Raw genomic sequence first — 14789 nt, forward strand, 5'->3', positions numbered from 1 at the left:
TGTTAGTTTTTTGAGGAACCTCCATGCTGTTTTCCAGAGCGGCTGCACCAGTTTACATTCCCACCAGCAGTGTAGGAGGGTGCCCGTCTCTCCACACCGTCGCCAGCATCTATAGTCTAAGAGTAGCTGATTTCTAAGGACTCATGTGTTCTAGTGTTTTGCTGTGATCTATTTGGCTGTAATCACCACCTATCAGCAAGTGAAGAAAAGGAAGAAAATTCAAATTACTCATTTGTAGTCCTTATCAGAGGATGAAGCTCAAAGAATTCTTGGGAGAAAAACAAACTCCAAGAGTCATCCACGAGTTTGACTTTCAAGGTTTCTGTCTAGCCCTGTCAACAAATCCTGAGTGTTGACTGGCTTTCTAGTCAGTTCTCCTGTTCTTGCAAAAGGTCTTTGATGAGCTTCTAATTTGAATGACTTGCTGTTTCTTTCCTGTCCCTGGCTGGCCTTGGTCGTCCCATCCCTGTGCAGTGTGAGCTTCAGCTTTGGAGAAGGCTGGCAAGGGTCAGTCAGGAGGCCACCCGTAGCAGTGCCGCATGAGGAGGATTCCGGTTCCTGGACCCAAGTCTTCTGCCTTTTCCCTCTGTTGCCGTACCATCTGTGGTTCCTCTCCAGTCCTCCTTTGAGGATCTACTGTAGGATTCCACTTACTTGTATTTAGTTTTAGAGAAGAGGAAAAAGAAAGGCGGAGAAAAAGGAGAGGAGTGCCTGTGATACCTACCTTAGAGGCAGGATGGTTGTAGCCATTTTTACCTACCTATTTAGAGAGTTTTAAAAATTCAGCTCTGGCCTAAGGACCCAAGGTGTGACTTCAGGGGAGCCCTTCATTAATACTTTAAACCTTAGCACACACTTTCTAAGGAGACAAATAAGCAATTATAAATGACTTTTAAGCAAAGATCTAAATAATTAGGTGCGCAAGGGTGGAATGTGGAGGGAAGGAAACGGAGATGCAAGAACATGAACAGCCTGGTAAATGGCCGATTGTCTCCACTCCTTTAGGCTGCCCCCCACCCCCAAGATCTCAAATCCAGAAACTTTTCTTTTAAAGGCTAACTGTAATGTTTATGTTGCAAGGCAGAAAATAGTTGGGAAAAAATTAGATATTAGTTAAAAATTAGCCCATTTTTAAAGCTTTACCTTAGGTCATCCCCAAAATGTGGCCCATGGCTTTGGTTTTCCAATTTGTGAATGTAAAGACACAAGAATAACATAGTCCCTAGAAGGGTAAGTGGGACCTCTTCAAAATAACATGCATCCAAAAGCAAGACCCCTTCCATGATTTCACTGATGTGGTGTCAAGATGCCGACAGCAAGGAGGCGGCTCAGAAGTCAGGTTTGAAACCTGAGTGAAGTCCTATCCATTTTACTCTCCATTCTCCATCTCCTGGGGCCAACAGCTATGGAAGGGATGGTGTCCTCTGTCTGGTTGATCCTGTTATGATCTACTTTTGAGCTTCAACTTGGAGTTCCAGATGGGGTTGTTCAGGATACAACTCTCTTTGGCCAGTGGAAGAAATGAGAATAATGATAACAGCATATACAGTACGCTTCTAATAGTAGCTTTCTCTGTTCCAGGATGGCTTGCGGAGGTTGTCAGGGAACGAGTATGTGTTCACTAAGAGTAAGTTGTCATCTGTCCACTTGTTACTGATAACCTGTCTCCAGCCTTTGCCTTCCCCAGTGTTGTGATTATTGTTTGGGGAGGGTCTTGGTGTGGCTTGCTGTTGGTCTCATTGGAATTAATCATCTCTGGTCTGCACTTGAAACCAGGTCTCCTAATTAAAATTACCTCTCTGAGCACAGTCAGAATAAGAAATGCAAATCTCTGTACATTTAGACAGATAGATAAATGGAAATTGTTTTTATTTTTTGTTGGGGGATCTTGAAGTTTCATAATGTAAGAGAAGAACCCTAGAGTGGGTATCTCCCTACCCTTGGAAGCTCAGGACTTCCTTTCTAGTAGCAACCGTGAAGATGCTAATAAATGCTCAGGGGCACTCAAGATTCCACAATTAACCAGCCTCCCCAACCCCGTCTGTTTGCTCAGATGTGCACCAGAGTCACAGTCACCTTGCGATGCCAATAACCATCAACGATGTCCCCCCTTGTATCGCTCAATTACTTGATAATGAGGAAAGTTGGGAGTTCAACATCTTTGAATTGGAAGCTGTTACACATAAAAGGTATGTGACTTCTCGGGCCACAGGTGGGGAAAGATTGATGTCCACACTCAAGACTTTCACATCTGTAAACTTTGAGGGAGACGTGAGTTCTTGCCACAAGAAACTTGACAGGTTCTGCTTTCCATGCCTTGCTGGAGTGTCGCACAGAGAGACTGTGGCCCCTCAGTGAGCTCCTTTCTGGAGACAGAGTGGGTAAGATGTGGGATTAGCCTGGTGATGACTCAGGATGGGGACACACTAAGTGTCCTTTTCACATTTATCCAGGTCATTCCTTCGTGCCAGGGGGGTGAGAGTCCCAAGTACTCTCGGCCCCAAACTTGTTGAAGGTCCACCTTTTACAAAATAAGTGCGAAAGCACTACAGATTTGTCTTTTAATTCCATCCTGTAGGCAGGAAGAAGAGTAAAAACTCAGAAACTCCTTTGTTATACTAGGAGATGGCTCTTTCTTCCAGGGATGCTGGTCTATAGCATGTGAATGATTCTTACCCATAAATCTAAGTAACATGGTTAGAAATGATAGGACTTGACTGACACCACTGTCCTTAGGCTCAGGAACTTCCTAAGGGGACACAGAGGAAGTACAGAGGTAATATGGAAGTAGAGAGAGAGAGGGGCTATCAGGGACCTTTTTTGGTTGCTAGAGCCACTGAAGGCCATCTGAGTTCAAGATACTTTAGAAATCATTTGGATTTCCTAGTTGTAAAGAGATGCTCTGTATCCTTCTAATTCAGGAAGGCGGTGTTTGTAAGCTCTTGTTCATGTGAAGTAAACATCACGAGCGAAATGCCTCTCTTCAGTGTCATCCAAGAAAGCAGTTTCTAGGCCAGTGAACGCAAGGAATCAGGGTTTGTTTTCCTGTTTTCCAGGCCATTGGTTTACCTGGGCTTAAAGGTATTTTCCCGGTTTGGAGTATGTGAATTTTTACACTGTTCTGAAACTACGCTTCGGGCCTGGCTCCAAGTGATTGAGGCCAACTACCACTCCTCCAATGCTTACCACAACTCCACGCATGCCGCCGATGTCCTGCACGCCACTGCCTTCTTCCTCGGAAAGGAAAGAGTCAAGGTAGAATTTCCATATCATGATCTAGTTACCTGCCTAGATTGGAAGTCTAAATAAATATATAAGACAAATAACTATTTATATGTATCCAAATTGCAACCAATCTAACAGTTCTTTGAGTTATCAAATGAACTAGTCATGTTGGTGTTGTAAAGACATGACCTTCTCCCCCAGCTCTCCCCTCTCACAAATGCCTAAAATGATCATTGAAGCCACTGTAGAGACTCCCTCACATGCCCAGCTGCCTCATGAACCCATTCTCCAGGTATTCACGGGGAGCCGGGTGTGATACTGGATTAGAGGCCAGGACTGAGTTATTGCAGCAAATGGTTACTAGGTTTAGAGATTACATTTTAGGATCACAATTTGGCTTTTGTTATATTATAATCCAGACAGTAATGAGCCATTCAGCATTCTACTAATATACATAAGTATGTATGTATGTGTTTTGTGTAGGTGTGAATGTGTATATCCTACTTTAATGACTTGCACAATCATTCTGAAGGAATTCCACGTCCCTTAATCTTACTTAGAAGCACCTATACCATTATGTACAGGTCCTGATTTATAGGACGGCCCTTACGCACCCCCTGTACCGCTGGCAAGAGATCTCCATCTCCTTTCCTTCCCAACTACCATCACTTGCAGTGAAGCTTATAAACCCTTTGCTACAATTAAAACTGAAGCTTAGCATGTAGATGCTCCCGGGAGAAGTGCGCTACAGGCACTGAAATTCCCCTCAATCTGCAGCAGCCTGACATTGGATCATTTCCTTAGTTTTAAGACCCTGGCAACTTAGAAGAGTGGTAGCGGGACAGGCAGCAGGAGCAAAAATGGTACCAAAACGGGGAAAGAGGAGGTTTCTTTCTCAATTTTGCCAAAAGCTGATGTTGGTATTCACTTTTATCATCAACAAAGTAAAGAATGTGGTCCAAGAATGATGCTTTTGAAGATTTTTATCACCTGCTTTTCAAAAAGATGACCTCAGGCTATGTTGGCATAGAGCCTTTGAGGAGCTAAGGCCCTTCCAGATCCCACGTTCCTCCGTTTTACACTGCGCCAAACCCTAGACAGCGGAGCCTGTGCACCGCCTATTTGAGGGCAGGACGTAAAGCATTAATGCCAAGCCCCAGAGGGATTACAGCCACTGCAGTCTTGAGTTAGACATGACCCTCCCTTCAGCAGAACGACTCTAGAAAAATACACATTAAATGCTCGACAGGTCAGGGAACTCTTGGTCACTTGATCATCTCCCATGCTCTCCCTCCCCTAAGAATTTCTCTTTAGATTGTGAGTTCGGCTGGCATATTCAAAATCTGATCGGATTTCTCAAATAGCAATAGAAACAAGGCTAAGACTCGAATTACTTACAATTCAAAAGACATTTGCTGACAGTCCTGCCAGAGAATCAGAAAACTTAAAACTGCAGGGAACCTTGGAGAAGTGGGTGGAAGGGGCCCCTGAGCTCAGAGGTTTAGTCAGCAGCCCCAGACCACTGGTTCGTCCACCACGAGGCATCGTGAGCAGGATTTACTCCTGAGGCCTCTTCTGCCAGAGCTGCTGCCACTGACAAGGAGAGTCAGGAAAATGTGTTTTTACCAAGTAACCGACTGTCACCCTGATTTCTTTATGCTCAGACTAAAATTCTTAATATCCCTGTGACACAGTTCCACATCCTCTCCCCAGCCAGGTACCACGCCCGGAGCTGACGTTCCCCCTGAGTTTGTCACAGACACTATCTTGTCCCAACTCTGTCCAATTCCCGGGAACCACTGCAGCTGGAGCCATCAGGGTAGCCAGCACTCTGTTGTTAAGTGGTTGTCCTCTGGAAGGCTGATGTAAAATGGGGGCCACTCTGGCCAGTTTGCCCCAGTGTGATCCAGATCTCCTCCCACTGGTTACAGAAGGGAAAATCTGAGGCAGAACTCTGCATCTCCAAAGGTCTGAAATGTCTCCTCTTGTGGGTTTGGTGAGGAAGCTTTCTTCCACAGACAGCCCCTCCCTCCCATAGAAGGAAGGGCCTTGCTTCTCCAGTCTGCTGGTGGGTGGGCCCAGCCTTCTTCTCCTGCCTCCCACCAAAACTGTCCCCAGGGTTAAATCAGTGTAAGCTGGAAGAAAAGGCATGTCTCCTCTAATGCCACTTGTGTGTCTGCTCCAGTTACTTGAGTCTATTTTAGTGAAAAAATTACAAATGACTTGGCCCCGGCTCCAAGCAAGGTTGAACAGACTCCAGGAGCCCTGGCTGGAGGCCCACAGTTTGGGTTCCATGGGCCCTCCCTGCATATACTCCAGGAGCCCTGGCTGGAGGCCCACAGTTTGGGTTCCATGGGCCCTCCCTGCATATACTCCAGGAGCCCTGGCTGGAGGCCCACAGTTTGGGTTCCATGGGCCCTCCCTGCATAGGTAGAATCAGAGGAGAGCCGCATCAGGCCAGCTTTGGGTCCTGACTGCACCTCCCTGACCAGAAGCGGAGTGGAGCCAGCTTTTCTGCTTGCTCTGGGTATTAAAGAATCGGTCTCTGAGCAGAACTGAAGGGAACAGCCTCAAGTGCTATCCTTGCCCAGAAACCTATTGATGGACTGGGGCCAAGCCAGGAACCGCCCACCTGCTCCAGGAGGTCAGGGGTGGGAATGGAAATGGCTGTCTTCTGGCAGGGACAGCTTTCAAGGAGACTTGGAGGGCTGAGCTTCAGACTCATTGCTCCCTTACCTATTAGGATCTGAGAAGCAGTTTTTCCTCCCACAGCCTAGGAGAACAACTCTGTAATACTAAACACTTATGCCTACCCCCTAGCCTCTTCTTGGGGACCACTTTTCCCCCTTACAACCCTTCAGCCACAATGATGATCTTTAAGTTTCCTGAATAAACCACATTTTTGTTTCACCTCAGGAGCATCATATAGGCTGTTTCTGCCTGGAATTGTCTCTCTTGTCATGTTTTGCCTGGCTAATTTCTGCTTATTCTTCAGGCTTCTATGCTGAAGCTTTAGAAGAGCCATCTCTGCCTGCCACCTGTTGGCCACTTATTGTTGCCCAACAAGGTAGCTCTTAGCCAGGTGTGGCTATTTACATCTAACAACAATTAAATAAAAAGAAAAATTCAGTTTTCCGTTGCATTGGCCACATTTCAGGTGTCTAGTAGCTTCAGGTGACCAGGGTTACTGTATGCACAGCACAGACCTTTCCACCACCACAGACAGGTGAACCAACAGCACCGCCCTAAACTAGACCAGACCTTGTGGTTATACTCTCCAAGCATTTGTACTTTCTTTCTTAGCGCTTATCACAGTCAGGTACTATTTTTTTTAATGTTTTGTTTGCATTTTTAAAGAATTTTTTTAATCTATTTTTTAAATTTACATCCAAGTTAGCATATAGTTGCACAGTGATTTCAGGAGTAGACTCCTTAATACACCTTATCCAGTTAGTCCATCCCCCCTCCCATAACCCCTCTAGTAACCCTGTTTGTTCTCCATATTTAAGAGTCTCTTATGTTTTGTCCCCCTCCCCGTTTTTATATTATTTTTGCTTCTGTTCCCTTATGTTCATCTGTTGTATCTTAAAGTCCTCATATGAGTGAAGTCATATGATACTTGTCTTTCTCTAATTTCGCTTAGCATGATACCCTCTAGTTCCATCTACATAGTTGAAAATGGCAAGATTTCATTCTTTCTGACTGCCAAGTAATACTCCATTATGTCTATGTATATCTATCTATCTGTATATATATATATAGATATATATACACATACATATACACACACCACATCTTCTTTATCCATTCATCCATTAATGGACATTTGGGCTCTTTCCATACTTTGGCTACTGTTGATAGTGCTGCTATAAACATTGGGGTGCCTGTGCCCCTTTGAAACAGCACACCTATATCCCTTGCACACCTTGTAGTGCAATTACCGGGTCGTAAGTAGTTCTATTTTTTAATTTTAAATTTTGAGGAACCTCCATACTGTTTTCCAGAGTGGCTGCACCAGTTTGCATTCCCAGCAGCAGTGCAAAAGTAATCCTCTTTCTCTGCATCCCCGCCAGCATCTCTTGTTGCCTGAGTTGCTAATGTGGGCCATTCTGACAGGTGTGAGGTGGTAGCTCATTGTGCTTTTGATTTGTATTCCCTGATGATGAGTGATGGTGAGCATTTTTCATGTGCAGTTGGCCAATTGGATGTCTTCTTTGGAGAAGTAGCTATTCATGTCTTTTGCTCATTTCTTCACTGGATTATTTGTTTTTTGGGTGTTGAGTTTGATAAGTTCTTTATAGATATTGGATACTAACCTAACCTTTTATCTGATACGTCCTTTGTAAATATCTTCTCCTAGTCTGTCAGAGAACCTTTTAGTTTTGCTGATTGCTTCCTTTGCTGTATAGAAGCTTTTTATTTTGATGAAGTCCCAATAGTTTATTTTCACTTTTGTTTCTCTCACTTTTATTTGTGTGTGTGTGTGTGTGTGTGTGTGTGTGTGGTTTGTGCCTGCCCCAATAAATTATTAATTCTACTAGTGCACAGACCATGCCAGTGTAGTTCATTGTAGTGCCAACATTCTGAGTCAGAGCTGGAACCCAGTAAGTATGTAAGAAATGATTACTGAATGAATTTATGAAGTCCAGTATCTCTTACATAATAGTAGCCCACTTAATAACTTCTTTGTAAAGCTATGATCTGAGAAAACATTTGCATCCCTTATGCTCTGGTTTGTGTTCTTAAATTACATAACAAGAGCTTTAGAAAGAGGGTCTCCCTTTTTGCCTTTGCCACCTGCTCGCCTAGAGCTGAAGTTTGTTCTTAACTGCAAAAGCACCGTTAGCCTCAGTTTTCATGGGAAAATTCTTTTTCTTGCCCTTGATTCTCTTGTACTGCTTGGCTTGTCTCCTCTTTAATTGCGTGAAGAGTTTGGTTGTATTTGTGCCATTACTGCCACTCTCTCAATCTTTGTATAAGCAAGCAAATAAAATAAGTAATATTTGTGATCATAAGCCACTTTCACAGGGAGACATTTGAAAAGACCTGTTTGGCTTCTTCCTGCAAAGGAGTGGAGTGAATAGATTTGGGGGGAAAAATTAGGCGTCCATTATAAAGTATCTGTTACATACAACAGTTCAGACTTCTGTTTCCCTCCAGATGATCCACAGCACAGCCAGGTGATCTGATAGATCCTAGGCAGCCTCTCAACTTGCAGGAAGTCAGAGAAGGCTCATTCAGATGGAGAGAACATTCTGATAATCCCCCCTCTCCTGGCCAGTTCCCCCTGAGAGACGTGCAGGTCCCTGATACTCCATGGATAATGTTCAGCCTTGCCTCCCCCGTCACCCCAGGGGAGCCTCGACCAGCTGGATGAGGTGGCGGCATTGATTGCTGCCACAGTGCACGATGTGGACCACCCGGGCAGGACCAACTCCTTCCTGTGCAACGCAGGCAGCGAGCTGGCTGTGCTCTACAATGACACCGCTGTCTTGGAGAGTCACCACACCGCCCTGGCCTTCCAGCTCACAGTCAAGGACAGCAAATGCAACATTTTCAAGAACATCGACAGGTTTGTTGTGCTTGGGCTCCTGTGCTCAGCTTTGTGAAGCAGAAGTGGGAAATGCGGTCTTAGGAAACTTCTCCAAGTATTTAGCTTTTCTTCGGGTAAGGGAAAGGAGAAATAATGATAGTGGGACCGTTGCATCAGACAGTAAAATAGTCCTCTTGCCCTTATAACCTTAATTGTACTTCTCAGACTGCTTTTGTCTTTCTGAATTTGATTTCCCCTTGAGTGAGTTCATGAACATGTTTTACACATTGTGCGAAAAGGTTAAAATCCTGGTTGTCTTACTCATTAAGTACAGCAGGTGTTTTTACCTTCCCACGGGGACATCCTGCTTTTTGTTGTAACTCCAGGAAATGACATCCTCCCCTGGCTTTCCCCAGTTCAATTTTTGCCACTTAAAATCCTAACTCATGAAGAGACGGCGTTGATCTGCAGGTCCCAGCAGAGTCCTCAGAGCCCAGAGGGCTGGGTGCTCTCCCCCATCCACATCCCATCAGATGAATGGGAGTGTGGTGCTCCCATCCGGTGAGAGGTGGCCGCTGCGAACAGAGGGGCGCGGTTCCTGTTGCTCCCATGGCCCCGCAGCCAGGCCGTGGCTGTCTGCCACCCGGCAGCAGCGAGGCTGGAGAGCAGACTTTGGGGCAGGGCAGGGTACACAGAGCCCGGGCTTCCCTGCGCCTCAGGAAACACTTGTCAACATGAAGCTATCACACTGATTTCCCAGAAATCTGAGAACACATAGGAACCAGTTATTCTACCTTCAACTTAAGCTTCATCCGTATCAAGGATTGTTTTTTAAAACTATGACTAAAAGAATATTATCCAAGAGCCAATTTTATTCAGGTCCCCATTCTGGCTCCTCAAAGTTAGAAAAAGATGATAGGAACTGAAGGGTAATGTTTTGGCAGGTTTGTTGCTCCATTTGTTGCCTTATAACTGGTAATTTAGAGAATTATTTATTAATGGGAAAACATTATTCCACTACCGTCATCTAAAGAAATGAGGACAGTTCCCTGTAACACAGATCAGTGTGTCTGCACTGAATGCAGTGGGACGGCTCCTCAGGGCGCTGTGCGCTTCTGTAGGGAAGGAACGTGCCCTTTCCTTCCACCTCGCTATTTGGATGTTACAAGGGAAGGTAGAAGGAAGCCACTTTGTAAAGGAAGTGCCTACTACGTGACAGTCACTGCCCACACACACCCCACATAAAGAAGAGTCAGCCTCACTGGGGAAAATGGAATGATGTCAACCAGTCGTGGCATAATGGAAAGATGGGCACGTAAAGGTTTTTTATGATCTGCACTCATTTCTTTCCTCTGCGCCCCCAGCTTCCTCCTGTGTGGTGGGGAGTTTGGTGAAATGGCAGCAGAACAGTTCTAATTCTGGACATGTTGTGAACAAGGCCCTTTATCTTCCGGTTATTTTAGGAACCATTATCGAACGCTGCGCCAGGCTATTATTGACATGGTTTTAGCAACAGAGATGACAAAACACTTTGAACATGTGAACAAATTTGTGAACAGCATCAATAAGCCCCTGGCGGCTGAGGTAAGCATTTCCCCTATAATAAGACACATCAGAGTATTATTTCCCTTAGGGCCGGCACTGGCCTCAGCGCACTTTCTCTTCATCTTGAACACAAAAGGGTTATTTGCTTGGAGATGGTAAAGAAGGGCTGAAAACACTGGCCAGTGTCCACAGTAACTCTGCGCTCCTGAGAAAGAAAGGTCCTGAGATAAAGCCAGTGGTGACAGGAGGAGGAGGAAGGCCCAAGAGTAAGACAAGAACTGCAGACCGCGGGCCTGGATAGATGGTGGTACTTGAGGGCATCCGAAGCCCTTTCTAGTTCTGTGCTGTTGGAGACCTCAAAAGTGGATGTTTTAGAGAAGAGAGAGACAAGCCAAGAAACAGACTCTCAACTAGCGAGATCAAACTGGTGGTGACGGAGGCGGGGGGGGGGGGGGGGGGGGGGGGGGGGGGGGGGGGGGGGGGGGGGGGGGGGAATGGGTGAAATAGGTGATGGGGTAAAAGAGGACACTCACCATGCTGAGCACTGAGCAGTGTACACAGTTGCTGAATCACTATACTCTACACTCGAAACTAATATAACACTCTATGTTAACTATACTGGAATTAAAATTAAAAACTTAATGAAAATAAAAAATAGCTGAACTTTAGTATTAGAAGAAAACGTGGATGTTTTAAAGAACTATATTCCTGCTGATTTGCATTCAAAGCATATCAGTACTTAAAGATTATATACAGTCCAATAGTGCTAGGTGAAAACAAAAGCAGAAGTGTTCTTCTTTTTAAAATTGACTCACATAACTTAGTTTAGGGCTCCTAAACTTGAGTTTTAGAAACACACACAGCACGTTCACATCACAGTTGTGTAAAATGAGATCAGTGGACCTCTAAGACCATGAAGCTGTTCACAGCCCTGAGAAGTTAGAAGAGCTTTTTGCTCATTCTGTTGAGAGGAGATTGCATATGTTGATGGATGATGAATGGTTGTCTTAAAAGTCACCTGACCAGTAAGGAGACTGTGTGTAGGACCCACCACCTGCCCAGCCTGGACGCAGGAACAGCGTCTACCCACCTGTTCTACTTCATCCTCCAGAGATTCCACAGAGGACTTATGGGGTAAGGATCTAGGGATTCAGGAGGGAAAACTTATATGGAATCACAGAAGTTAGAGTTGAGGAAAGTCACCCATCAAAACAAGCCCCCCACTCTGTTGAGGTTTATTATTTTACACGTTACCTGGGGTAAGCAGTAACTTCCCAGTAATAAGTAATCAAAACAACTACCTTGAGAAATCCACTGATGGTTTAATAAATAGGTCTGATCTTGAAACAACTCTTAAATGTTCTGCTGTCTTTCACCTTGGCAGAGGTCTGGAGCTCTAAGTTTTCACACAATGTGGTGATATCTTTGAAAGCAGAGAACAGCAATCTTCCAAGTTTTGTATAATTGGCCTATTACTGCATTTATGGAAGCCTGCTCCTAGATCTGGGCACTCGGTTCAGGACCGAGTACCTTTACCTCGGGACACACTACTATACAACCAACCTTTTTTTTTTTTTTTTTTTTTCCAATTTTTTATTTAAATTCTACTTAGTTAACAGACAGTGAAATATTGGTTTCGGGTATAGAAATCAGTGGTTCATCATTTACATAAAACACGCAATGCTCATCATCACAAGCGCCCTCCTTAATGAAACCCATAGCCCGTCTAATCCCATCTACACCCCACCTCTCTCCTTCTAATGGCTTGTTTTCCTCTCTTCCCCCCCCATATGTTTATCTGCTTTGTTTCCTAAATTCCATATGAGTGAAATATGATATTGTATCTTTTTCTGGCTGATTTTGCTTAGCATCATATTCTAGCTCCACACATGTCATTGCATATTGACAAGATTTCATTCCTTTTGTTGGCTGAGTAATAGTCCATTGCCTGTGTATAGGTTGTGTGTGTGTGCTTGCATGCACGCTTTATCAGTGGACATGGGAGCTCTCTCCAGAGTTTGGCTATTGTTGGTAGTAACGCCGTAAACGTCGGGGTGCGTGTGCCCCTTTGAATCTGTATTTTTGTGTCCTTTGGGTAAATACCTAATAGTGCAGCTGCTGAATCATAGGGTAGTTCTATTTTTAAATTTCAGAGAAACCTCCATACCAGAACCCCAGTGGCTACACCAGTTTGCATTCCCATCAACTGTGCAAGAGGGTTCCCTTTTCTCTGCATTCTCAACACTTGTTTCTTGTGTGGTTGACGTTAACCATTCTGACAGGTGTGAGGTGGTATCTCATTGTGGTTTTGATTTGCATTTCCTGTATGATGAGTCATGTGGAGCATCTTTTCATGTACGATCAGTCTTTTGAAACAGGACTAAACCCACCCAGTCCTGCCCTGGTACACTTTCTTCTCCTCATACCCCCCAAAATCTCTATGGCTTACGACTCCCTATACTCAGAATAGCAGCCAGGAAAACCTGAGTGGACAGATGCCTTGAGAGAGAGAAACAGAGTGGAAAGGGGTGGGACAGGAGTGGCAGCATAAGAAGTAGAAGTAAATGAGGAAACGATTGAAGGGTCACATGTGTGTTATTTCCCATCTTTAGTATATTTTTTAAATGTTTTTTATTTTTGAGACAGAAAGCGTGAGCAGGGGAGGGTCAGAGAGAGAGACAGAATCCGAAGACAGACTCCAGGCTCTGAGCTAGCGGTCAGCACAGAGCCCGACGTGGGGCTCGAACCCACAAACTGTGAGATCATGACCTGAGCCGAAGTCAGATGCTTAACTCACTGAGCCACCCAGGTGCCCTTTAATATATTTTTTTAAACCTGAAGGTTGCTTTTACACACATCCTGATAAAAATGGGGAGAAAAGCTTACCTTTAAAACTATGTACTAAACTACTAAATATGAAACAGAACCCTGTTTGTGGCAGTTCCCTTTGGGAAGAGAATGGAAGCGAGGGCGTGGATGAGTGGTGATAGGGACTGTGGTGTTTCAAACTCTGGTTTTTGGGGCATCTGGGTGGCTCAGTCGGTTAAGCATCCAACCTTGGCTCAGGACAGGATCTCGTGGTTTGTGAGTTCAAGTCCCACATCAGGCTCTGTGCTGACACCATTGACCTGGAGTCGCTTCGGATTCCATGACCCTCGCTTCTCTCCTCCCCCCCTTACTCACGCTCTGCCTCTCTCAAAAATAAAAAATAATATAAAGTCTGGTTTTGTATTGATGGAGGTTTTTGTACAAGAGTAGATGTATGGAATATGGAATTAAGGATGGGAAAACTTGAGTCCCAGTCATGGCCAGAGGTGCCCGGGTGATAACCCCCGACTGTATGGTCATTGCGATCTCACTGTCTTCTTAACCATGGTCTAACCATCTGTTCTCCAGACTGAGGGCAGTGACTGTGAATGCAACCCTGCCGGGAAGAACTTTCCTGAAAACCAAATCCTGATCAAGCGTATGATGATTAAGTGTGCTGATGTTGCCAACCCATGCCGCCCCCTGGACCTGTGCATCGAGTGGGCGGGGAGGATCTCCGAGGAGTATTTTGCACAGGTACACTGCCTCTCGAGGGAGCTCCACTGCTGTTCTAGAAAGAGCTCTGGCTCATGCAGCGCTGGAGATTTTCTAGTTGAGTAACGAGCAGTAAGTGAATCCTCCCTGATAGTAAACGGCTCACCCCGGCCCGTAGTAGACTTCTGGTGCCCTCAGGATGCCTGATGTGGCTGGGTAGTAACCAGTCATTCTGGGGGAAAGGGGTAAATTGAGCCTTTGAAGGATCTTTTCATCAAATTGTTAGATCTCGAACTTCCTTCCAAACTGGGCTATTGTGCACGTTTACTAGATTATTCTCTCCACTGAGCATGTGGGGATACAGATGGGAAGACACACTCCCGCCCGGGCACAGCTCAGAATACAGTAGGGGAGGTGCTCGGTGCTCTTAGAGTTCAGAAAGTTTGTTTTCTAGATGTAAAAAAAAAAAAAAAAGCTTTGGGAAAATGGTTACAGAGTTGTGTTTCGGTTTTGAAAAGATTTATAATTATGGAAGTAGGAAAGGACTTTCTGAGAGAGAAACAAATCTTGTACAAAATTAGGAAGAAAAATAGAATTTCTATTTAAAAAGAGCAGCAATATGTAGTTCACTTTGCCAGTGTGAAGGGGAGTTGGAAATCCAGAAAATTAGTAAACCACAAGATGCCATTCGAAATACAGGCCTACTTCCAAAGAAGAGGGTCTGAGGACTGAGGTGTGTGTGTCACAGAAAGGGAAACGCACACAGAGCTACAAGTAATGCGTTTCGGGGCGGGGGCTGTACGGCTGGGATATACCACTAAGGCAGGATAATGTCTAGAAGTGCTGCCCGAGGGAATGATTATTAGCCAAGTGCCCAGTAAGTTAACGGCAGCTTTCAAGGCTGGGAAGAGCCCCTGCATTGAAGAAAAGTAGGACAGGCAGTTCAGCTTGCAAGAAACAGGGG

At 44.9% G+C, this 14789-nt stretch overlaps 1 protein-coding gene across 1 annotated transcript in view; it reads left to right on the forward strand.

Annotated features, from left to right (window-relative positions):
* PDE8B (phosphodiesterase 8B) overlaps positions 1-14789 on the forward strand; it is a gene marked incomplete at its 5' end in the record, with an annotated part of 232393 nt that overhangs the window by 214297 nt on the left and 3307 nt on the right. The window contains 6 exons of the mRNA XM_029941217.1: positions 1582-1627; positions 2054-2189; positions 3057-3255; positions 8580-8797; positions 10222-10342; positions 13700-13867. Of these exons, the coding sequence (XP_029797077.1) occupies positions 1582-1627; positions 2054-2189; positions 3057-3255; positions 8580-8797; positions 10222-10342; positions 13700-13867 (888 nt within the window). The remainder of the gene's footprint in view (positions 1-1581; positions 1628-2053; positions 2190-3056; positions 3256-8579; positions 8798-10221; positions 10343-13699; positions 13868-14789) is intronic.

The sequence above is a fragment of the Suricata suricatta genome, chromosome 6 (assembly GCF_006229205.1).
Source record: "Suricata suricatta isolate VVHF042 chromosome 6, meerkat_22Aug2017_6uvM2_HiC, whole genome shotgun sequence".
NCBI lineage: Eukaryota > Metazoa > Chordata > Mammalia > Carnivora > Herpestidae > Suricata > Suricata suricatta.